General features: G+C 42.0%; 3 protein-coding genes across 5 annotated transcripts in view; 1 reads left to right on the forward strand and 2 right to left on the reverse strand.

The window, feature by feature from the left end:
* Positions 1-5,628, reverse strand: part of sytl5 (synaptotagmin-like 5) — a 45,597-nt gene extending 39,969 nt beyond the window's left edge. For all 3 annotated transcript variants that reach the window (XM_085249722.1, XM_085249723.1, XM_085249721.1), the window contains exon 1: positions 5,482-5,628. The gene's annotated coding sequence lies outside the window, so the exon portion shown is untranslated. The remainder of the gene's footprint in view (positions 1-5,481) is intronic.
* A 2,075-nt stretch (positions 5,629-7,703) lies between these two features.
* On the forward strand, positions 7,704-11,976 carry LOC146556611 (dynein light chain Tctex-type 3-like). The gene is made up of 5 exons (XM_085249007.1): positions 7,704-7,890; positions 9,333-9,374; positions 9,470-9,593; positions 9,711-9,788; positions 11,047-11,976. The coding sequence occupies exons 1-5, from the start codon at positions 7,864-7,866 to the stop codon at positions 11,121-11,123; spliced, it is 348 nt and encodes a 115-aa protein (XP_085105133.1). The 5' UTR covers positions 7,704-7,863; the 3' UTR covers positions 11,124-11,976.
* Positions 11,977-13,073: 1,097 nt separating this feature from the next.
* On the reverse strand, positions 13,074-22,239 carry xk (X-linked Kx blood group (McLeod syndrome)). The gene is made up of 3 exons (XM_085249006.1): positions 21,822-22,239; positions 17,896-18,158; positions 13,074-15,130 (listed from the first exon to the last, which is right to left on the reverse strand). The coding sequence occupies exons 1-3, from the start codon at positions 22,064-22,066 to the stop codon at positions 14,202-14,204; spliced, it is 1,437 nt and encodes a 478-aa protein (XP_085105132.1). The 5' UTR covers positions 22,067-22,239; the 3' UTR covers positions 13,074-14,201.
* Positions 22,240-23,404: the final 1,165 nt, after the last annotated feature.

Here is a 23,404-nt window from a genome sequence, read left to right on the forward strand (position 1 = left end):
CCAAACCTGCGCTTACTGGAAACAAAAGTCTATTCGCTTAGAGCTTAGCAGCTAGCCTTTATTAGGAGTCCCAATTCTTTTGATTATTGGCTCCATTGTCAAAAAGTTACTTTACTAATAGAGTTTAACAGCATGTCACATCGATTTTAGGAAGATTAAGTCGACTCCTAGCATCCAAATATCAAGATTTAACTCTAAAGCTCAAATCCAGTTGATTTCCATTTAACTAGAACACATTTTAGAAGCAAAATGCCAAATAATTAAATGATAAATAACAGTCATTCAACTCTGTAATACCCCATTTGTTGGTTTTCAAACATATAGCGCTTTTTAATCAGTAGTTTTCCATTCAGCATTCATAACTCTGCAGTCATTTCACAGCCCAGGTTTATTGCACATTTCCATTAATTCCTCACATCCATTCACGTCACTGCAGCTGGTTAAAATAGTTATGATTAAACACCGTAATGTGCACGAAATGTCAACAATGAATTTAATTAATGCCTGTGTTACATGTACACCGTGCTGGGTGGATTTTCTTCACTGGCACATCCCGGTCAGCATGCTGAGTGCTGTGAAACACTAAGATAAGGATACAACTTTAAATAAAAAAGGGGCATTTTCAGTGTTTGTACTCTGTGTTTAGGTTCAAGTGTCCCATCATCCCACTGCAGCGCCCACAGAGGCATGTGTCCACACATTCAAGGTTTATGGAGGGCGACAGTGAGGCATCACTCCCTGACCAGCAATCTATTACTCAACTGAGCCCTTTCCCTCAGCACTGCCTCCAAATTACATTTCTGCTGTCGAGATGCTTTTCCCCTCCCCTCCCACATCCGCGGGGTTGTTGTTTGGACAGGTTGCCTACTGATTGCCTTGCTGCTGCTGTGATTGAACAAGGATGCGGTGCATCTCTGAGGCCACGCGGGGCTATAGGCTGCATACCAAACGGGCAAGCAGCATGCGTTTGGAGAGCTTTGGATGAGAGCGCCATCAGTGAGTGGGAGGGAGGGAAACCCCGCACAACACTGCACTACAGAGATCAGACATTCAGTGCAGCAGCATGGAGGAGCTTTGTTTCAGCACCTCAGGCATCAGCAGTTAATCTGAATGTAATTGTGCACCAATCTTAAACACAATATGACTCGCGCTTTAAAGGACGACAGTTTGATGTGTGAATCTCCATAATTCTTTAAGACATCTGTGAAAATATGAGTAAATGAACAATGCAGAGAGACGTTGTTTAAGAGGCAAAGAGGGTTCCCTACAGAGGCGGAGAATAACAACTAAAAAAAAAGGATTTCAAGTTTCCAGGCTTTCTAGGAAACTGCAAGCACATTATGTATTTTTAGCCCCAGCTCATTCATATGTCTCATTAACAGAGAGATGAAGCTTGAAATATTAGGGACTGCAAGTATGAGATATTTCCAAACTGGTAAAATTACAAGAAAAGACTGTATCAAAATAAAATCTATCACTAACCCTTCTGCAAGAAATCAGTTCATTGTTTGTTTAAATCTGTTTCAATATGGTAAAAAGCTGTTACAAAGAACAAAACTATAGACTTTATTTAGCCAGATTTTATGTCTTTTGTGTGATTTTAGGCCCATTGTGTTAAGAGAATATTCAAATATTTAAAAAATAACTGTTAAGTCAGACATGTGAGGGTGAAGAATATTAATGCATGACATATTGTTATTACTCGGCTCATATCAAGTTTATTTTGCCTTCCTAAAGCTTCATGCCACCATCTTCCAAATCTATGTTCTGCACTCCACTTAAATTAAATCCATTATATTAAAACAGAGGTGAATAAAACTGACCATTTGAAGAGACATTGACTTTATGTCCTCTCCTAAACTTCTGGTTTCACTAGAGCTTTGTGTGCGTGTTGCTGTAAAGGGAGGGCAGGGTGAAGAGGGAGAAGCGACAGGAAGCCATTTCACAAAGAAAGTCTTGAACACATTACTATAAATTTAGTCCTAAAGAGGAAATTTTAAGGAAAACAAAAGTCACACAAAGGTTAACATTGCTTTAACTGCTGAGCTCATATCCATCCACTTAAGGTCACTAATTACGGTACTTCCAATCGCTCGATGCAGTCTAAACAAGGCTCATCTGCTGGTCGCTTTGTGAAGGAGATAAATGGAGGAAATAAACTCGCTGGTGTGCAGTATGCATTATGGTGGGTGGATATAGTTCCATTAACTAGTATACATTAACCCGTTCCACTTACCTGCCCCAGTGACAACCGTATCAGTTACTGGTGATCACATGAAAGGGACTATATGACGACACAGCCTAGAGATCACCACATGTTGTTTTTCACCCACAGACATAAACATGAATGTTTGTTTAAGACACTTTCTGAAGACAGAAGCCATGGCCATCTTTTATATACAGTTTATGGACAAAGCCATGGGAATGAATTAAATATTTTATGGATACAGCAAGTCAGGTGTGAGGCTTAGCTACTCTTCTTTTATCCAGCACTATAACCTTCAACTTGAACATTTTATCATACAGCCTAAGAAATCCTTACTCCAGCTTACTCCCACAGTTCAAAGACATGTAGTTAGTGACGTTAGTTTAACTGGTGATTTTTAATTGCCCATTGGTGTGAATGTGAATGGTTGTCTGTCTCTCTGTGTTAGCTCTGCGACAGGCTAACAACCTGTACAGGGTGTACCCCTTGATTCGAACTATGGTAGCTGGGATAGTCTCCAAAAACCCTCCCTCCACTCCCTCAGGACCCTGAATCGGTTAGGCAGACAAGAATGGAAGGAAGCGTAAGAAATCAGAGGACTTTGGCTCTCAGACTCCAGAAAATATCTTCACATATTTTCTCATGTAAAAAAAATAGAAATGATTATGAGCACACCAAGTTTAGATTGAGGCTTTAAATGCTGCACTGAGCAACATTTTACCATCTTCCCAAAGAAGCTTCACCTTCTTTATCTGTAACAACAACAAGATCTCACAGCTCACGACAACGCTGCGAGCATCAACCACAAGCGCAGCATGAGCTAGTCAGATACTGCAATCTAGACAGCTACAGAAAGGTGGTGCAGCTGTCTAGTTTGCTTTTTGAAATACGACTTTGTAGAAAGTATGACATATTTGTGGTATAATAGTTTTGTCTCAAGTCAATCTGATACAAAGAGCCACACCATGACTCAAACTTTAAGCAGAGGTTTTGGATTTGCAGCACACAAGTATCAGTCTGGCACATTTGGCTGCAGCCTGCAGTGTCTGTCACAAGAATGCATGTACGAGCAAATGTATGTGCACACATACAAATGCACGCACACACTCCTCTATCCTGTGCCGGCAGATCCCGGAGACCTCTAATGCTGTGTGACTGCAATACCCAGGGATTCTTTCTGCACTACTGGATGAGCTCCCCTGCCTTTGTGTTAAGACATCAGGGAATCCCTACATTCGCTTGCTTCTCTCATTCTTTATTTGCCCATTTGTTCCCCTCACAACCCCCACAGCGGGTGTGCTGCATGAAGGTTCGGTTATCATCACCGAGGTACCCTGCTCGAGACTACGATACAACAGCCTCAAATGATAACCGCACCTATTGCTTAGAGGAGCCGAATGAACCAATTTAGGGAAGCGTCAGTATGACAAATTACAGTACGGCAGGATAATTTCTTACACTGCAATGGCTTGTTGTTTATGAAGGAAACAGCAGTGTACATTTTGGATCTTTCACATTGGCCTTTAGGGGTTCATAATAAAAATTATGCAATATATGAGCTCATTAGCTCAGCAGTGTTGTTTAAATCTACTCAGTGGACGGGGCTGACAGATGAAAACGTTGCCAGTTCTCGTCTGAATCTACTTTGTCAGTGTTAAGTAGCCACTCTGGACAGCAGCCAACCCTGTCTGAGGTCTAAGAGCCACTTGGGAAAGTTGAATTGGGCTTTTCTATTTTCACATTATACTGGCTGTTAAGATGTAACACTTGAGGCCAAATAAGAAAAGTAAATACAATTTAATTATGGATCAGCCCACATGTCTGACCTAAGGAGCAAACTTGCTCCTCATTTCAATCGGTGCTTCAAATATTTTTTTTTTTAAATCAAATATTGCAAATTCAAACAAGTGACAAATTAAAAAAGAAAAAGAAAGAAAAAACTGTTATTTTGATTACATGAGAAAGAAATTAAAAGGGTTTTTTTCACCAGTTGTGTAAATATCATTAGGTGATTTCTTGTTGCTTGGATATTTCAAAAAGTATTCAACTTCATCCTCTCTAAATCAAAAATTATTTAGCACTTAAAAAAAAAAAACCCATCTACAAACAAATAATTCACTCTGGAGCCTAAATCACTGATGAAAAAATGAACTATTCTTGAGTGAAAGCTCACTATTACGCTGTTGATTCAGACAAAACAAGGCAATCAGAAAACATCCTTTTTGCCACTTTTTCCTCAATTTTCTGTCATTTTGTATCCCGAAACAAAAACACACAAATATGCATTTGAGTCACCGATGATTACTTATTCTCCACGGCTGAGGCCCCAAATTGATGGAAAGCCAACCAAGCATAAAATATTAATAAATAAATCCTGCATACATCATGTTTTCCTGTTGGTAGCTGAGCAGAGGTTTTTTTTACATCCTGCAGCTGACAACATTTCAACCACCAAATGGAAGAAGAACTTCTCATTTCTGAATCACCCACATGCACCTCTGCTCATCTGAAGCAAAACCCACCTCTGAACAGCAGAATGAGGTCAGCCTGTTTCTTTATCAGCGCAGCCAGAGTACAATGAGCACTGTGTCACACAACCAGCCCAGCCTCCATACATTCAGCAGCATCCCGAGGCCACTGCTGTGCGCCTGTCACCTTTACGGTGAAATCCCCATGAAAAGACCTGGTGGGATATCCTGGTGACTCCGCGGACAAGGTCATCACTAATTAGGCTAAAACTCGGTTTATTATAAGAATAGGATGAAACAGCCTTGTTACACGGTCACTTCTTGTCACATCAAACCCAGCTCAGATCACTTGATCTAAACACGCATTGTTTGTGCTTTATTTATGTTTCACATCATCTTTAACAGCTCTTCGGTCTGCTGGAACAAGTTCAGCAGTGCAACACATTCTCAACAGGTTATTAAATTAACGAACAGGTAAATCTACCGTCGAAATCAGCGGAGGCAAGAAGGGAAATACCAGCTTTCTGCTGCAATGCACCTGCCCAAACGCGCCTAACTTTAGGTAAGAAGCGGGGCTGTCTGGACCCACTGATGTGTGCTGAGTCCTCTGAGGTCGTGGTCGTGATGGTGGACGGAGAGAGCCCCCTCCCCTCCTCTTTCGTCCCCGCAAAACAAGGAAAAGGCACAAATAAAACATCAGGAACTGCGAACAAGCTGCACTGCTGACCATATGTGCCGTATGCAACGCGCCGGTGTTTCAGCGTCCCGGAGCGCTGCCGGCTGACCTGCAGAGCGGCGGTGTCTTACCTGGTGTGCTCGCCTTTCACGGTGAGGGTCCGGAGGGGGGTGAGCACGGCCGGCTGCGGAGTCAGCCCGAGAATCATGAACCGTGTGAGAGCCTGTCGGTGCGCCTCAGCACCGTCTGAAGGCAGAGATCCACAGCCAGGGTGTTCCCGACAGGAGGGGGCGTGGTGTGTGTGTGTGTGTGTGTGTGTGTGTGTGAATGAGAGAGCCAGAGAGAAAGAGAGACAGAGAGAAATGGCTCTTTTCTGACAATGCGACATTCATTCTTTTTCTTCTTATTGTCCGTATAAATTAAACTTTAAAGGGCAAGTCGGTTCATAAAGCGCACACTGCAGTGCAGATCTAGGCTGAAGGAAACTCCCACTTGTCACTGCTACATTATGTATTATGGATTTCCCTGCTGGCATCCTCTGGGAGTCTGTATTTCTGTGGTAATGGCCGCAGGAGATGCCTGCTGTAGAGTGACTGTTTATTTACTAGTCTCACGAAGGACTGGGAGGGTTGATTATCTTTGGATAAAACACACAAATCAATATTAACAAGGCACACAACTTGTTTATGTCTGTGTGCCGCACACCTTTTGGTAAACAGTGCAGGAGTCTGAAATAAAAAGGATTTCTGGTTACATTTAAAATGTCAAACACAATCTGACTCATCCATCCACACACCAAGCAGCTGTATTTGTCTGTTTTTGTTCAACACACTGAGCAATCAGCCGCAAAATGGAAGTGAACTCTTTAATATAGTAACTCGTTAAAAAAACAGAACACCTACTGGGATCATTTGAAGGGTTAGAGATATGACTGAATAATAATTTAATCAAATTAAAAATGTTGCAACAAATCTGAAAAAATTAACAAATGCTTTTTGCCAGTCTGTGAAGCTGGGGGTCAGACACCCACCTTTACCCACAGCCCAGCCTTCATTGCTAGGCTCAGCCTTAGAGATGGCGCCGAGTAGAGTCGCTGCTCATTTGGCTCAGAAGGAGCTGCTTGAGGTGGTTCCCTCTGGAGGTTTTTCAGATATTTGCCCAACCTGAAAGAAACTCTGGGTTAGATCTAGAACCGACTGGGAAGGTCATTTATCTCATCTGGCACTGGAACCCCTCGGAATCCTGCAGGAGGAACTGGAAAGTGTTGCTGAAGAAGGGCGTCAACAACATCCTGTTTACCCTGCTGCAAAAAATGACCCAAGGTCAGATAAGAGGAAGATAATGGATGGATGCTTAGCCATCATACCATTAAGCAAATGAAAATAATGCAGTATGATTGTTTTACAAGTAGGCTACAGCAAAATCCTATATGTAAAAGTAAAAAATGATCAGTCTAATAATTGTTCTAATCAATTAGATCATTTGGCTTTTGTGCAATCTTCTTTGTTTCTCCCCCAATACTTGTTCTTAAGTTTTATCAATGAACACCAAACAGTTTAACACACACACACAAAACAAAGTTGTGTGTAGTCTTTTCATTCCCGGTAACAAAGGGTAACACTTGGCTCAGAAGCATTGATCCAACTGTGTAAAATACACTTTCTGGCAATTACAAGGAACTTCTCCAGAAGGCTTTAATGCGCTGTGGTTGGGGAGGGGAGGCTTAAGAGGAAAACGCCAGGATTTTAACATTTTATCTTTATTTTAAATATCTCATTATGTTCTTTGGAAATCATTGTCCAGAACTTGGAAATCAATTGATGCTTCCTCCCTATCAGAATGGCACTTAATGCACAGATGAGAGAGAGAGAGAGAGATTTGTCTTGTGCAAAACAACAGTGATGTGTAGTCCATAACAAATCTTATACTGAGTCTCTCTCAGTCTATTAAATGTAGAGATAGGTTTGACCAGGGCTTCCTGCCAGTCATCCTTTATAAATGCTGTTTAAATCCATTTCACTTCATTTATGGGCAACATTTGGCAGCTTGTTTGCATCAGAGGACGTGAGTAGAGAGTGAAATGTGTAATGGTGTGTGGGATATTTTCAGCCCTTTGGACCGGAGCATCATTTAAACACCACAGCTTACCTGAGTGTTGTTGCTGACCATGTTTATCCCCCCAAAAAAGAATAGTAATATAATAAGTATAGTCATTTTTCTAACATATTTGATGAATCTTAGTCATCCTAAAGGTTTCACAAATGTTTTCTCCTCTTGTGTTTCTCAGTATATTTCTTTCTGTGTGGCGCTTCTGTGCTAAAACGCTTTTGTAATGTCTGAACTGAGCCACTGAGAGGCGATACAGAGAAAACAGAGTCCCGCTTCAGGCTGCGGGTCCAGCTCTTCTCGTCGCTCGTCATCCGCGAACAAGAGGAAGTGAACAGGAACAATAACAGCCGACACACCGGAGACCACAAAGAGGGCAGGCAGCAGTGTTATCTGTGACGGCAGCGATGGAGGAGTATAACTCTGGAGAGGAGGTACGGCTTTCTTTATGAGCGAAGTTCATCCAAAGGTCCGCAGCCAGCAGTAAACTTACAGCTAAATTACCTAGCTGCTAGCTTAGCCTGTTAGCTAGGTGTGGTCCTGTTATCAGATTTATTTAAGGCGATAACATTTGTTTTAATTTAACCCAGCCTCAAATACAATGAAGGGAAAATGTGATCATGCAGTTAATCATCTGATATTAATATTAATAACAAATAATACAGCTTTCTCTATCCTCCTGATGCAAACATCCTTCATTGTGGTGCACTGACATTGCTTTCCAGGTCACAGGGATAGGAGACGAGGAGGCACAAATTGGAGAAATGAGAAAAGCCTTCAGGGGTGTCCAACTCCAGGCCTCAAGGGCCGGTGTCCTGCAGGTGTTAGATTTGTCCTTGATCCAACACAGCTGATTTAAATGACTAAATTTCCTCCTCAACATGTCTCGAAATTCTTTAGTGGCTGGTAATGAATAAATCATTGATATCTAAAACCTGCAGGACACTGGTCTTTGAGGCCTGGAGTTGGACACTTCTGTGGTTTGGTCTCAAATCTCCATTATACAAAGCAATAAATCCTCTGCTATACAAACAGGAAGCGCAGTAGGACAAGAACTTCCTGCTCTCATTAAAAATAAAATAAAATGGTTATTAGTTACTTGCAGAGGTGAGGGCAAGCTGACTCATTTAGTAATACTTAGTTTAACTGTGATTCAAAAATGTAATTCATGCAACTTTAATTTCAAAGCAGAATGTCGACCTTAATGAGAGTTCAGTGGTGCGTTTATGGGCACGTTATTTTAGAGAAAATACACACGCATATAAAATTACCGAAGCGTGCATTTAAAAACAAAACAAATGAAACATGGACTTGGATTTTTATGTGATTTATTTAGGATGATTTCCAGTTCAGATTATTTTTACTCAGATTAAAATGAAGTCTTTAACTTTCTTTTTAAACCAGCCGCCTATGACATCACCAGGTTTAATCAAAATGTACTTTTTGAAGTTTTCGCCAGTGAATTGTCAGAAAACAAATAAAACATCCAGGATACAAATGCACGTCTCTGTTCCTCTGTGTCATAGGAGTTCATTTGTGCAGTTGAAACTATGACGTATCCTATGATATTGGTGTCAAAGTTGCCTGTAAAACAGATTTTGGTTTGAAATTCTCACTTGTTTTTAATCTCGTGTACTGGGAAAAATATGATGAATTAAAAAGGGCCAAATTTCAGCCTGCCCTGTGTACTTCAAGGACCTGTAATGAGGACTATTTTTGTAGCATGAACATCAGATTTCGCATCACTTGATTAAATATACGAAAATGACCGCACACAAAATCTGTTGATGTTGAGGGATTCAGGTGGAGGCAGTGATTGAACATTCATGGAATAATCCGGATCCTCTTTGTGCTTCTTTTAAAACTGATCCTGCAGGTCGGCTTTAATCCCGATGAGATCAGTGTCTCGGTAAAAGAGGTATGTTCTCTAATCTTTGGAAACATTCATAATAAACAGTATTTTAAATGCAATCAGATGGATGGATGACTTCCTGTTTACTGATTTAATCTCAGTGCGTTGAAGGCGTCATCGGTGGAACAGATTATAACCAGAGTAAAGTCAACCAGTGGACGGCCAGTATAGTGGAGCATTCACTCACTCACCTGGTGAAACAAGGTCGGGCGTTCAAATACATAGGTGAGCAAGTCCCTGTGTTCGATAACGTGAGCTTCAAGGACATCAAGCTTATTTGTAGCGCTTGTGTGTGAAGGTAAGCATGTGTTTGTTGTAAAGCCGCTCTCTGATCTGTCCCAGTGAACTGTACGATCATGCAGAAGAGCGGCGCTGGGCTCCACACAGCCAACTCCTGCTACTGGGACACAGCCACTGATGGTGAGACACTCAAAAAAACAAACAAAGATTATTTCAAAATCATTTAAATCCAATATTTTTAATTGGAAGTGGCACAAATGATAACACATTAGAGTGATGTGCCACTTTTTCTCCTCCACATCCAAGAGGAGAAAATAATCTGTTTTATCTAGTGATTTTTTTTTTTTTACTGATTTAAAACAAACAAAAAATAACCACAACAGTCAAAATACAGAGGTACTCAATCACCCACAGCATAAAATAGAGGAATGATCTTATAATAAAAATATAAGTAGATGGCCGGACCAGCACAGACCTGCCTGCAAGCAGATGAAATCATAATGAAACCTAAACGTGTTCTTGTAATTATTAATCCCATGGAGGAAATTAAAACTCCAAAAAAATATTTTCAGCACATGGAACAACTTAACTGTTTGATCTACACTCTGGACTTCGTCACCAGTTACTGGACTTCTAATTTTTTCAGACTTTCATTAAAACTGAAACGTCCCTGTCGACAGGGAGTGCTCCTAAAGAAGTTTCTGGGACTGCTTCACCCACGACCAAGGTTCATGGAGAAGAGGATAAGTTAAAGGCTCAGTTTCCCACACATGGATTAAGCCTAATCTTAGAAAACTTTGATTATGATTGCCATTGAAAGAAGTTTTTAGTCAAGGACTAGGCTTAAATAGACTGGAGAGACTGATCTTTTATTCTTTTCTCTATGTAGCTTAGAAGTTGGTGAAGTTGTGCCAGAAACCTCCTTTCTGTTTTTTGTTTTCAAATGTTAGAATAAATCACATTTTCTTGCTATAATGCAGAATCTCCATTTAACCTAACATACACAGAAGCTGGAGAACCCACACAGGCTCAGAGAGCACCCAGAGAGGGGGTGAATTCAAACCCAGGACCTCCTTGCTATAAGGCAACAGTGCTAACCACCACACCACTGTGCTGCCAACTTGGAGCTATAATTGTGGAAATAACAATAATAATAGTTAATATCCGTGTTTGCATTTTACATATGACACTGATGTTACATTTTGGATTAAACCGGGTTAATTAATTTATGAGAGGTGGGTTGTAACACCCCCCAACACTCAGACCAGATTTGCCTCCCTTATGTTGATGCATGGTGCCATGGTTGTTGGTCAGTTTTGTTTTTTTTTTGATCTATTGAATAACTTGCCCACAAAACTGGTTTATAAATGGAATCATAAAAACATGTATTTCATGTATGATTTGGAGTAATTTCCTCTGCTTGTCTGTGGGTTTTCAGGGAGCTGTACTGTCAGGTGGGAGAACCGCACCATGTACTGTGTGGTCAGTGTGTTTGCTGTAGCTGTGGCGCTGTGACAGCCCTGCGCCCACCTCTCCATCTTCGAACACTGTCATGTCTCAAACTTTGCTTGAATGACACTGAAGATCCTCTGATTATATACCCTCTGATAGACGCTGACCTACAAGTATCTATTTCTCCTTGCAGGCAGGAACAACAGTTTTGGTTTGTGAGTTGGCAGCCTGTGAATACGTGCAGGTCTGACAGTGACAACATGTTGTTTGGTCTGGACTGGAGTCATGATCTGCAAACAGACCTGTTTGGAAAGTACTTTTCAAACATGCTCAGGTGTTTTCTTTGGCCCAGAAGTACCACATGTTGACTGTATTTTTTTTTCCTGTTGTGTAAAAACAGATGACTGCTCTTTGTGTGCAGCAGGAAGTTTACATTTGTATTTTTGACTGAAATATCTGAACATTCATTGGATTGTTTCTTATTAAATTTAGCACTGATATTCATCCCTCAGGAAAAACTATTTTAATTTTTAATTTTAATTGATGACATTCCTTCAGTCTCAACTGTGCTTTGTGCTGCTAATTAGAAAATGTTAGCATGTTTGCAACTTTGTCTCCTTCACTATGTTCCCTTAATAGAAACTGAACTATGACTATAAGAAGCTTTGTATGTTAGAGAAGCTCTGTTTAAGTAATCACTACAATATACTGTATTTCTACTAGTCTATATTAATATTTTAATAAGTTATTGAAATGTTTAGACAAAACAACAGTGTTTTTCCTGTGATGCATTTAATGGTCAGTCCCTGTAACCAGGATTTTTTTTCTTTTCTTTTTTTTTTTTAAGATCTTCTGTATTACTGTTGAGTTCAAGACTGTTTTTGTTGAATTTTGTCCAATAAAGTCCTTAAAGATGTTCCACTGTGTGTTTTCGTGAGCACTGATAAAGAAGCTGAAGGCCAACACCTTTGGATGAGAGGATGGATTTAACCAGTGTTGGAGTACAGCGTACTTGGTTTTTCACTCTAGTTTCTGGTCTCTTCATAGCACCACATTTGCTTAAACTTGCCTTCAACTCAGTGTAGCATATTTTTGTATACCACTTGGAGCATTGTGTATGCATTTCTGGCACTGCTCTGGAGTGATTCAGAGCGTACCTGGCTCAGAGAACTTTTCATATTAGTCATGTGGGGTTCCACAGGGCTCAATACTTGGGCCTCTGCTATTGGGAAGGATGACTGCTTTATTCAAATTTGAATTGAGTGTCTTGAGAAACTAAAAGCTTGCATGGCTCTAAATCTTAAGCCTAAGTCTTAAATTTTAAGAGGTGATTGTTTTTGTTTCTGATGTCACCAGTGGGACTTACCCTATGGCACAGTATGGATAGCCTACTGTCACAAACTTTTGTTTTAGGATGGACAGCGGCTTTAGACTGGATGGTCAGATCAGTGCAGTGGTGAAATCCAGCTTCTTTCAGGTGAGACAGTTGGTGAAGATTAAAAAAAACAAAAAAAAAAACATTGTTGAAATCTAATTTTAAAACCATAATCCACATCTTTACCATGGGATTACTGTAATTCTTTGTATGTTGGTGTTAGCCAGTCCTCCCTGTCTCATCTTCAGCTGGTGCACAATGCTGCCACACACTTTTTAACTGAAACACAAGTTATTCTCAACATTTACGTCAAATTTATTTTTATTTCTGATTAAATATCCTGATTTTCTCTGTGTCCACCTCCAACCCACTGAAAAGAAGTCTTTTATAAAGGGTGTGCCAATGCACCTTTGCTAAAGTAGATAATTAAGTAAACAGTGGGTGCCTTTAATTTGCATTTAGAGCATCCCACTAGCCACACAGATCCCTCCCAGGTCACTTCAGTAAGTCAGGATAGAGCAAAATTCACTAGTCATCTGCAAACGAGGATTTGCTAAAACAGGCAGTTTCACTGATCAACCACTAGAGGTCAGCACAGATTCACATTGCGTGACAGATCAAAATAATGCAAGACAATATTCACATATAAATATAAATTTAATTTCTTTTTTTTTTAAAGTACGACTTCATATTTTCAGTGCCTCCTTTTGTGTCTCTATATGTTTGATGTGTATATTAATTTTTTTTGGCTTAAACAGTGCTTTTCTTATTTGTACAAACATAAGAAGCATTCATGTGATTCCCGAGGTCATCATCTCTCTGCAGACACGTTGCAAAAAGTAGTTAGTGCAAAAACAACCACAATCACATTCTCTCTCTATCTCTTGCTTTCTTAGTACATTAAAGGTTGAAATAAGAATAAATACTTTTAACAGTTCAAAACACAGACTCTTTTTCAGTTAGATACAGTAAATGTTTCGCGTGCACTCAGTGTAAATTTTCCAACTAAAGAGACAGACAGACAGAAACACAGTTGACAGACATAATAGGCGAAAATAAGAAAAGGAAAATGCAAATACATCCAAACAAAGCACATCACTACAGCTGCTGCTGCTCAAAAAATGAACCAAACCACCAAAGTCCTTTCTTTTTTTGTGTAAACGTGCAAAAGCCATTGGGAATGTCCGTGCTTTACAGTAACAGTATGTCTGGCGATGGAACAGGCTCTTTTACAACGTGTGGCGATTAACATCTCATCATCAAACACGAGCACATCACGAAAGCAGCGCGTATTAATCTTAAAGCTCTTATTAAGGAGTACAAAAGCATAATTGTGGCCAAAAAAACTAGCACGGGGCCGGCTCTCCCCCTCCTCTGCAGAGTAACCAGTTACACCTCGTCTGAGGCTCCACACATGCACGCCTCCATGCCAAAGAGACACTAAATACAATCACTTCAAATGCATTGGCTCCTTGTGATCAGTAAATGCAGCATATACGTGGACACGGTCTCCGAACCTAAAGAAGAGAGTGAGGTGATGGTGCCTGTGGGTTTTTTCTTGGTTTTAAAGGCTGCAGGATGAATTGTTGGCATGTAGTCTGATAAGACAGGCTGCGCGTTTACAGCAAGGATAGCTCTCACGTTAAGGACACATTTGCTTCATGTAGAATTGCAATGGATGTATGAGGGATCCATGTGGCACTTAAAAAGATTAAAGAAGGTTAGATAATGTCCTCTTAATGGCACGTAAGAATAATTCTGATGCGTTAAACGGTGCAGGGTACACCGTGTCTAATGTCGCCATTTATTCCACCTCCTATGTTGCTGTCCATTTCGTTCGGCGTGTCGAAGGTGGTGTCATTGAGCATGTCATACGTCGTGTCGTTAGGCATGTCGTCTGTGCTGTCGCTGGCTGTGTCGTGGGGCCGCTGTGTGGCTGGCTCTTTTGGCGCAGATGGGGTCGGGGCCTCCTTCCTCATGGGCCGGTTCTGTGGAGAGCCAGAGCTGCACATCAGGCAGAGAAGTGAGGAGCAATCCCAAAGGCCCTGGGTCATGCTGGAGGAGAAGAGCCTCCGACATGGGTGGCAGAATTGGTAGAAGACCAGCATGAAAAAGATGGCGATGGCGTAGGCTACCAGCAGCTGCAGCACCAGCAGCGGGGCACAGATGAACTTGTAGATGTCTGTTTTATAGATGTACCAGAGCAAGAGCAGCGAGGCATTTTCCACAAAACGCAACATGTAGTACACGGCCATGCGATACCAGTTCTGGGACTTGTTGATGAGGTCTGGGTCACTGAGTTTCACCTGCACGGCAGACCAGCAGAACATGTTGATGCCAGCGTAGAGGAACGTGAGCATGCAAAGCACGATGGTGGTTCCCACTCTGGTCAGAGTTTTTTCTATATTCTCAGGGAAAGGGGAGTGGCTCTGCCAGAACAGGATCCAGGGGTAGAGGAAGAAAACGAGGAAGTTCAGCAGAACCACGGGCAGGATCCAAAGCTGGAGCACCGAACTGAACAGGACCAAAACCACAACGCGAGTGGCGATCTCAAAGCTTCGCCACAGGAATATGCAAACATAAGCCATAGGCCGGACGTCCACTTCATAGTCATCATATTTGATCTTGATGGCCAATATGTTGCAGCGCAGGGCTCCATACACAATGGACAGGAGGGAGATCACCATCAGTGTGCCTGACATGCAGATAGAGACAGAGTCATTTTTTTTAAAAAAGTTGGAAAAAATAAAACAAACAAATCTGCCTATAAATCAGTGAAAGCACGTCTCCAGTTTAGGATACTTTGCAGCTCATTCCATGTAAACACTGCTTCGTTCCTGAAAAACTCTTCTACCAAGGTGAGTGTGTACATGAAGTACTGCGTTGCCAGATTTCTGAGAGAAAAAATATGATAATAGAGCTTTAAACTCACCATCTACTTTGTAAGGTACATCTGCTTAACTGGTAATTAAGATAAATATCTCAATCAATCAATCAATCAATCAAAGCTTTATTCGTCACATGCAGGTTGCCCTGCAGTGAAATGGGACCCCCCCCCCCCCCCCCCCCCCCCCGACCTTACACATATAGCACAAACATTACATGCAAACATACAGGTCGGAGATTGGTAGAATCAGAGAAAAAACATTGAAATGTACACTACAATGGGGAAAGTACAAGAGGAAAAAAAGAGACCCCAACTCATGCTATGCTTCCATGGTAGGACAGCATGAGAACAGGAAACAAAAAAACTCCTCTGCACAAAAAAGCACATAAATGTCCACAGCACAACATTGTGAAGACATGACAAGCCACAGGGGTGGGTGGGGGGTGAGGAGTAATCCGAAGCGAACACAGCAGCCGCCCTGCACAGCGCTACCATTCCAGCGCGGCACACAGACCCGCCGTGTTCCCTCGCAGGAAACAAGCATCGAAGGCGTTGGAAAGGGAGGGGGGATGAGTGAGTGCCTATCAGTGTAAGTCTAAGTGTATGTGTGCGCGTGTCCATAGTTCAGCTGTCGCATGCAGCAACTCAATTTAGGCATTCGTACACGATCAAAGCAACCTGCTGAAGTTAAACTAAGCATCAGAATGGAGAAGAAGGATGTTTGCGTTCGTTTTTCAGAAACCGCTAATCTACTGGGATTTTCTAACAACTGTCTCCAGGGTTTACAGAGAATGAAAATAAGAAAATATCCACTGATGACTATGAAAGCTGTCACACAGTGTTATCACTGCAGTGACGTTGGAGCACTGACAGAACGTCTCACTCAAAGACAGATATGACAGGCCACTGCAGACTCATTTCACAGCTGGAAGAAAACAGACGTCCTGTGCATATAAAAGAAGCTTGGTATGAGTTTAAATTTCTGCTGTCAAAATTACTATGTTTTCTGTAATATTCGAGAACAGTAATAAGGCTGACATTTTTAGTTTATTACAGGATAGACTGAATCACAGGGAGAAGTGGATGAACCTTCACAGACATGATACCATTAACTTGGCATTTTCTGCACGTGAAACTAATCTGTGATTAGAGATTGCTAATTGAAACAAATCAAAAGCAGACTGAAGGTGTAGTTAAAGCTTTCTCCCCTAGGTACACAGTATTAAAGTAACAAGGCACAAAGCAGAGATAGGCCTCTAAATACATACAGGCCTAAAGTTTTAGGTTATTTCTCTATTTATAAACCCAAAAAGGTTAAAAGAAGAACAACATATCACAGTTTAATTACATGCAACATAATTTTATACAAACTAGTTTTCTTTCATAAAATATTTTACACATGCTGAGCCATTAACATCGCATTTAACACTTGTTACGGCCCTGGGCCTTGGAGAGAGTGAGACTACCCTTTTGTGCTTATGCAGATCACAGTGTGCCAGACCTCGCGGACGATTGGCTGCCTGGAGATCCCATGACCACTCCATGACCAATTGACTGGCTGATTGTCTGCACCGGGGAGTATAAAAGGCTGAAGATCCTTCACACTATGGTGAACTGCTGCTCTGAGGTGAACATGCAGTGGCCTCCTCGTCTGCTTTGCATGTGAAGCTTGTTTGTTAAACCTGTTTGCTGTGTTGCTCTTTGTTTAAACCTGGTATACAGCTGAACTTAGTTTCATTAGAGTTTTGTGATGCTGGCTTGCCTTAGTTAACCCTAAGCTTTTACTCTTGCCTGTTCTTTTCTGTTCTAAAACCCCTTATTTACTCAGATTTTGTGAGAGGGCTGGTGTATGTTTCTCCCCTCCTGTCGCCTAGCAGAGGGGGTCGTAACAACACTTCAGTTACTTTAGTTGGTTTATATACAAATTATGAGTGAAGTTAGACGGTTGTTTCTTCATGTGTTCACAGATCGATTTCAGAAAGATTTTAAAAAACAAAACAAAAAGCTGTTTGTGCTTTCCATGTAAGTGAACAATTTACACTCGCAAGAAAATAAAGATGGGATCTTAAATTGGCGGTATGAGTATAAATGACTATAGCAATATGGGACCATTATTTTAGGACAGATTTAAAATATGTAATTTAAGATTTTCATGTTCGGGCTATGACACAAAATAAGACTGAGATATTTATAAAATCTTTTATTTTGACCCAATTCAAAGACCAGATGTCCTAGTTTGACTGTTTGAACCCTTTACTCGATTTCTCCCAGGAATACTCAGGAATAGACCTGCTCACCCCCCCACTCCACATACACAGAAACACACACAGCCTGGCTCCCTGTTGGCAAACAGAATCACCATTTTCCATCTTTAGTATCAGAGAGGCGGTTACATAACACCACTTTGACTCATGAAAACATCCATTCTCTCATTTCCAATATCGCACTTAGCTGATCAGCCCACATTGTAGAGGACCTGTGACGGACTCTTAGCAGAGCCGGATGGGTGGATGATCCATAAAACTGTCCGGTCCCACACAAACACACGCTTACGTCATACGTGCTCCCCTCACCTCTTCCGATGGACACCCCTTGTTGCAGGACGCAGATGTAGAGCTGCAGCGTGAGCTGGGGGGCTGATCCCAGGAAGGCCTGAATGACAGAGGTGCGGGCAAAGGCCGCTCGGTGCGTAAACAGTTTCCCCTCTGCCTGCCCAACCTGCCGCTCCACCTCCTCTGCCTGACCCCTGCGGGGCATCTGCTTCTTTCTCGTGATGCTGACATAAGGCTCCTCCACGCGGCCCACGCTGCCGTAGATGCAGAAGGCCTCCAGACACCTGAAACAGGAGAGGAGATGAGCGTGTGCATCGGATTTCATCCACCTGATGAAAGTTGGATATATTGTACTGTCTCATTAACAACCCTCTAATCTAATAATTCAGCACAGTGTTGTAAAGGTAGTTCTCTTTATTTAATTTAGAAACACTGACCAGCATAAGGCAAATGAACTGTGCTTATCTTTTAATGGCCATAACAGCTCTTTAAGGAAAGGACTCATTTTCCTTCTAAGGCCGATTTAGTCCATTTCTCTGCTTGCTGATTATGTAGTCTTGTGAGTTTATGTGAGGTTGTACTTTACAGGAAAAATGCTATTATGCAGAGCTTAAATTTGATGTAACATAAAGTTTATTACTGTTTATAATAAGTATAGCTGAAGAATACATATAGCTTATTCTGCATATTAATTCAATGCTTGTTGCTCAGAATTATGAGCAGCTACAGAAGCCCAAAGAGCCAGGGGTAATTTTCATATGATCCTCATTTGGCTATCCATTATCTGTGTCAAATGAGGCCTCAATGACAGGACAGAGTCATGTATTGGCAAGTGCGACTCTAAAAACACTGAGGTGCATAGAGCGGGCAAAGCGCCAAAGGTTGAGGCAGCGTTGTCCTTGTCAAGCAGTGCTGATGCACAGCTGGTAAACAGCAAGTCCCAAGGATTTAGCCACAGGAGTGCTCAGGGACACACCGTTTATCAGCATGACTTACACTGAACAGACGTGCTTAGTGAACGCCTCACTGAGTTAGTAAAAATAAACGACGTCATTCAAGGGTGAATATCAGTCTCGCGCTCTGTCTCTGCAGAGCAAAGCATGTTGTCGGGAATACCTGAACACCTGCAATCCCATGTAACTATTCGACTACTGGTGATGCAAAATCCTGCAGATGTTTTCATTAAACAACAGAATTGTGAAAAAAATGTGATCACAGCGCCAGATGGCTCGATTTCACTATTTTTAAAACTGTAACTCTCCTGGGATTTTCACCGCAGATGTCTCTAGAGTTTACTCAGAGACATCTGAGTAAAAAACAACCAAAAAACCCATCGTGTCAGCAGCAGTGCTGCAGACGGTGATGCCAAAACGGTCGGGCTGGATGGAGATAAGAAAAAGGTTACGGTGACTTAGATAACCACTCTTAACTGCTGAGCAGAACAGCATCTTGCAGTGAAAAATGAGTCCGATCCTGAGACTGAAGCTGAAGATGTCAGCTGAATACAAAAAAGCTGTGGCTTTTCTGTTGGGGGAGGGGTGGTGTTGTCTTGTCATCTTGGCACACTTTGGGCTCATTAATATAAATTAGCAATTGTTTCAATGCCACAGCCTATTTTAGTGTTATTACTGGACATGTGCAGCCCTTTAGAGTTCAGCATGTTTTTATGGCTGCTCCCAGCCTGTCACAGAGCAAAAGCAACCTGGATTCATTATGAACATCATGATGAGTTTAGTAAAATGTCTGTCAAGCTACCAGATCTGAATCCTGTAGAACAGCTTAAAGACGTCGTAGAACAGGATCCTTTAGCTGACAAAACTCATGAACTTATGTAACAGGATCATGTAAACAGCTGTTTACAACACTCCAGGTCATATGATGAACTGCTGGCAGAATGATAGTCATATGCTTCAGTCACTCGTGTGTATTTGAAATCAGCATTTGCTCTCTTTTGCTCGTCTTTGGTCTCCACCAGCTCGCGAGGAAAACATCTGCTTTGGATTCATATTACAAGTGACCCAGTTCACTTGGTTATTTCACGTTTCTTGCTACGAAATATAGCAGTTATAACCACTATTTTTATATCCCCGATGGCAGGTTGGGACACGTCACTTTATAAAGACTTCTGATGCACATCCAGTCATTTTGCTCTACAAGCAGGCCTGAAATACCACAGAAACTGCTCACTTCACAAAAGAAAAAAACAAGATTTCTCCAAATAAGCTTTCAAGAGTTAAAAGGTCATTTCACTCCCAGATCAGCTCTGCGTATTTGTCCCTTTAGCCTATGAGGCCTCTGTTCCCATTCATCTAGCAACATTTAGATTTTTGACCTGTAACATTACTGCAGAGTCACGAGTATTTAAAAAAAATGTTATTGGAGGTTTAAATACATCTTAAGGATAATTTGTTTAATAATTTTGCATACGCCCATTTAAAAATCCCACATCTATGCAATTTTTTGAAGCTTTTGCACTTGTTTAAGTTGTACATGAGCTTTAAATTATTTCGAGTTGCAGAAAAGGCGGAAGTAGACTTCTGTTATTTTGACAAACTACTCTTCAGCAACACTTTAGTGTTAAATAGATTAAAGAGCACTTCTCTTTAGGGCGACAACAGAAGAAATGATTACACCCAACGCAGACTTGTGAGAGATTTGAATACTTTCTCTGATGGTGACACACATCAAAATATCAGAGGTGTTGTTTTGGGAAGTCAAGAGGAGGAAGTGCTGCTGTGCTGTCTGCAGCAGAGAAAGAGAGAGACATTCCCCGGTCTGCTGTCAGAGATAAGGAGCCAGCAGTGACATGTGCTATTCTTAGATCTGGTCTTCACCGAGGAAGGATGTAGAGGTCTGAACAGTAATCATTTGAATGCAGTCGGGAGGGTAGGGAGGCTGTGCTGCTCAGTACGACTCTATTCACGAGCTGAATCATGAGGAGGCATAATTACCGTATGTGTGGCTGCAAATACTGGTTGTTTAGATTGTCAGGATTGCCTGTCACAGTTGTTATTAATATGGTCTATTAATTTTGGAAAATAGCAAAAGCTTGAATTGAATGAGGAAGATTAGAAAAACACCCATGAGTTTAATCAACTGCTCAAATAACCGATCTTAAAAGAGAAATGTACCAACCCATAACATAACCAACTTTGAACTAAGACAAGAGCAAGTCTTCCCATTTCATCACTGAATCACACACATAGTCTGTAAATCACTCTTCTGTCCATCTGGAAATGAATTAATCAACCAACTGCAAACCATGAGTGGGTTTTAATGAGTTTACCAGAGTCAGATTTCCTGCTGTTTGTATGTTTGATAGCAGTTTCATCTCTGTGTGTACAGCAGGGATGCTTTCTATGTACAGGATTGGGCTCAGGCTTATACAAAGAGGAAGACCGGGCCTATTATGATTTAAAGGTTTCTCCGTGAGTGTGGAGCGACTCCAGTTAGGCTTCATAACGATGATTTAATGTCCTTTCAGTCAGAACAGTCATAAATCAGCTTTGCCCGAACGATCATGGCTGAAGGTGATCAAACTGGTAGAAGACCTTATTGTACTGTAAGTGCTTTGGCTCAGCAGCCTGCCAGCTGTGTATATATGTAACATATATCGATCAACAGTGGCAACATTGATCAGCCTTTTGCTTCCGAGCTGAACAACACGGACATACAGCACATCATGCGCCAGTATGTATGGAGCCAACCAGACAAAAGGCGAGAGAAAATGAAAACAACAGCATGTGCGCAATGCATTCATCGCACCATCTGTAAGCAGCTTATGCGCTGGCAGGCCTGGCATGTTTTTAAGAGGAAAAAAAACATCCGTGGGCACGACACCTGTGGGAGGTAAGAGACATGCCCTCGGCAGAACACAGTGGACACTGTGGATACAATGGGATCCAAGCTCCTGTTTGACAAACGGAGGTAAACATGTCAGCACTGACCTGACGATGGGACCGAGCTGCAAGATGTGCAACAGCAGAATGAGCGGTCTGTCTCTGCTCAGGTCCCGGTGGATGAAGGTGAGGGTGAGCTGCACGAGCACGGACGGTACGAGCGTGAAGAGGAGCGTGAGCCCCTGCCAGATCTGGTCTCCGGCGGAGCGGTACGTGGAGCTGAGGTACAGCGCTGCCGTGGTCTCGGCCGTGAACAGAGACACCGACACAAAGATGGAACTGGGGAATCGCATCCTCACTCACTCCGCCATTTGGGGAATGCGGCGCGCTGCTTCGCTCAGAGTCTGCACGTCCATAACGAAACCACCGAGTCGTCGGTTGGAGTGTTGGAGGAACGCCGCCGCAGGAGCAGCAGCTTGTCTGCGATATGTGAGGCAGGCGGGACAGGTTCACAGCCAAGTGTTGTCCCGGGGAGAGACTGCTGGGGGCGCAAGAAGCGCTGCGCTCTCCAGTGCGCACTGAAGCGCCAGTCAACGAGACAATAACGCCCCGAAGACTGATGTTACAATGGTGGTGCAAACATCTGCAGGGCCATGAGGCTAAGAGTTTCAATTACAATTCAATAACCAGCTTACTCATTTTTTGGACAATTTCACAGGCCTACTAATCTATCCATCATGGAGCCAGAAAGCCCAAATACTAATGTCACGTAAAATTAAACATAAAACAAACAAATAAACAACAACCATGAGCTATGACTAGTCTGTGAGGAAGGAAAAGCTTACAATTCAAACGTGACACAGGAAACTGTCTCTACGTAACACAGTCGCAAAGCTGCTTTGACGCCCCCAAATCATAACAAATGTTCCTCTGCTGCAGTGAAGTTGTGACAGAGGCTAAAAACATTTGAAACTGTACGAGCACACACACTACTGTAACTGTATATGAGAAAAATAAGGAACACATAAGTCAGCTTTAAATAAACCTGACACTGTACACATTCTCGGTGTCTCCTGTCACCAGCAAGCTGGTCCAAATTTTTTGAAAGGGTTTCATTCAGACAGCGCTGACCTAAAGAACCTGCTGATTAGTCGTGGAAACGACACAAGTGGGACACCACCTCCGCGCAGGAAACACACTAACTCAGGCTGGAAAATCCCCAGACACTTCCACGGACCATGACAGTTTCAGTGAATCAATGTTCTGATGGCTGCTTACAGCAGTATAGCGCACCATGTTGCACAGTTTAAATTATCTCACACTAGTTTCTTGAACGGGACAGTTCACTGCACTCAAATGGCCTCCACAGTCCTTTGGCATGTGTTGCAATGTGAGAATCACATTATGGATGTGCAGCTGACAAATCTGCAGAAAGTGTGCGATATTATCATGTCAATATGGACCATAATCTCCGAGGACTGTTTTCAACATCTTGTTGGATCTGAAGTCAAAATAGGGTCCAATATTAGCAAGGTGTACCTAATAAAGTGGCCAGAGAGTGTACATGTATGTGGGATATGACCAAGATGAGACCTATGTTGTTTTTGGCACTTACAGCTCAGTTAAAGTCCTGGCAGGAACAGGTGTGACTTGACATCTGGCCCATGTAAGGTGAAAATGTTCTTGCACTG

This window comes from Mchenga conophoros, linkage group LG16 (genome assembly GCF_057382185.1).
Source record: "Mchenga conophoros isolate Kocher_MC1m ecotype Shallow Benthic linkage group LG16, M_conophoros_male_GT1.1, whole genome shotgun sequence".
NCBI lineage: Eukaryota > Metazoa > Chordata > Actinopteri > Cichliformes > Cichlidae > Mchenga > Mchenga conophoros.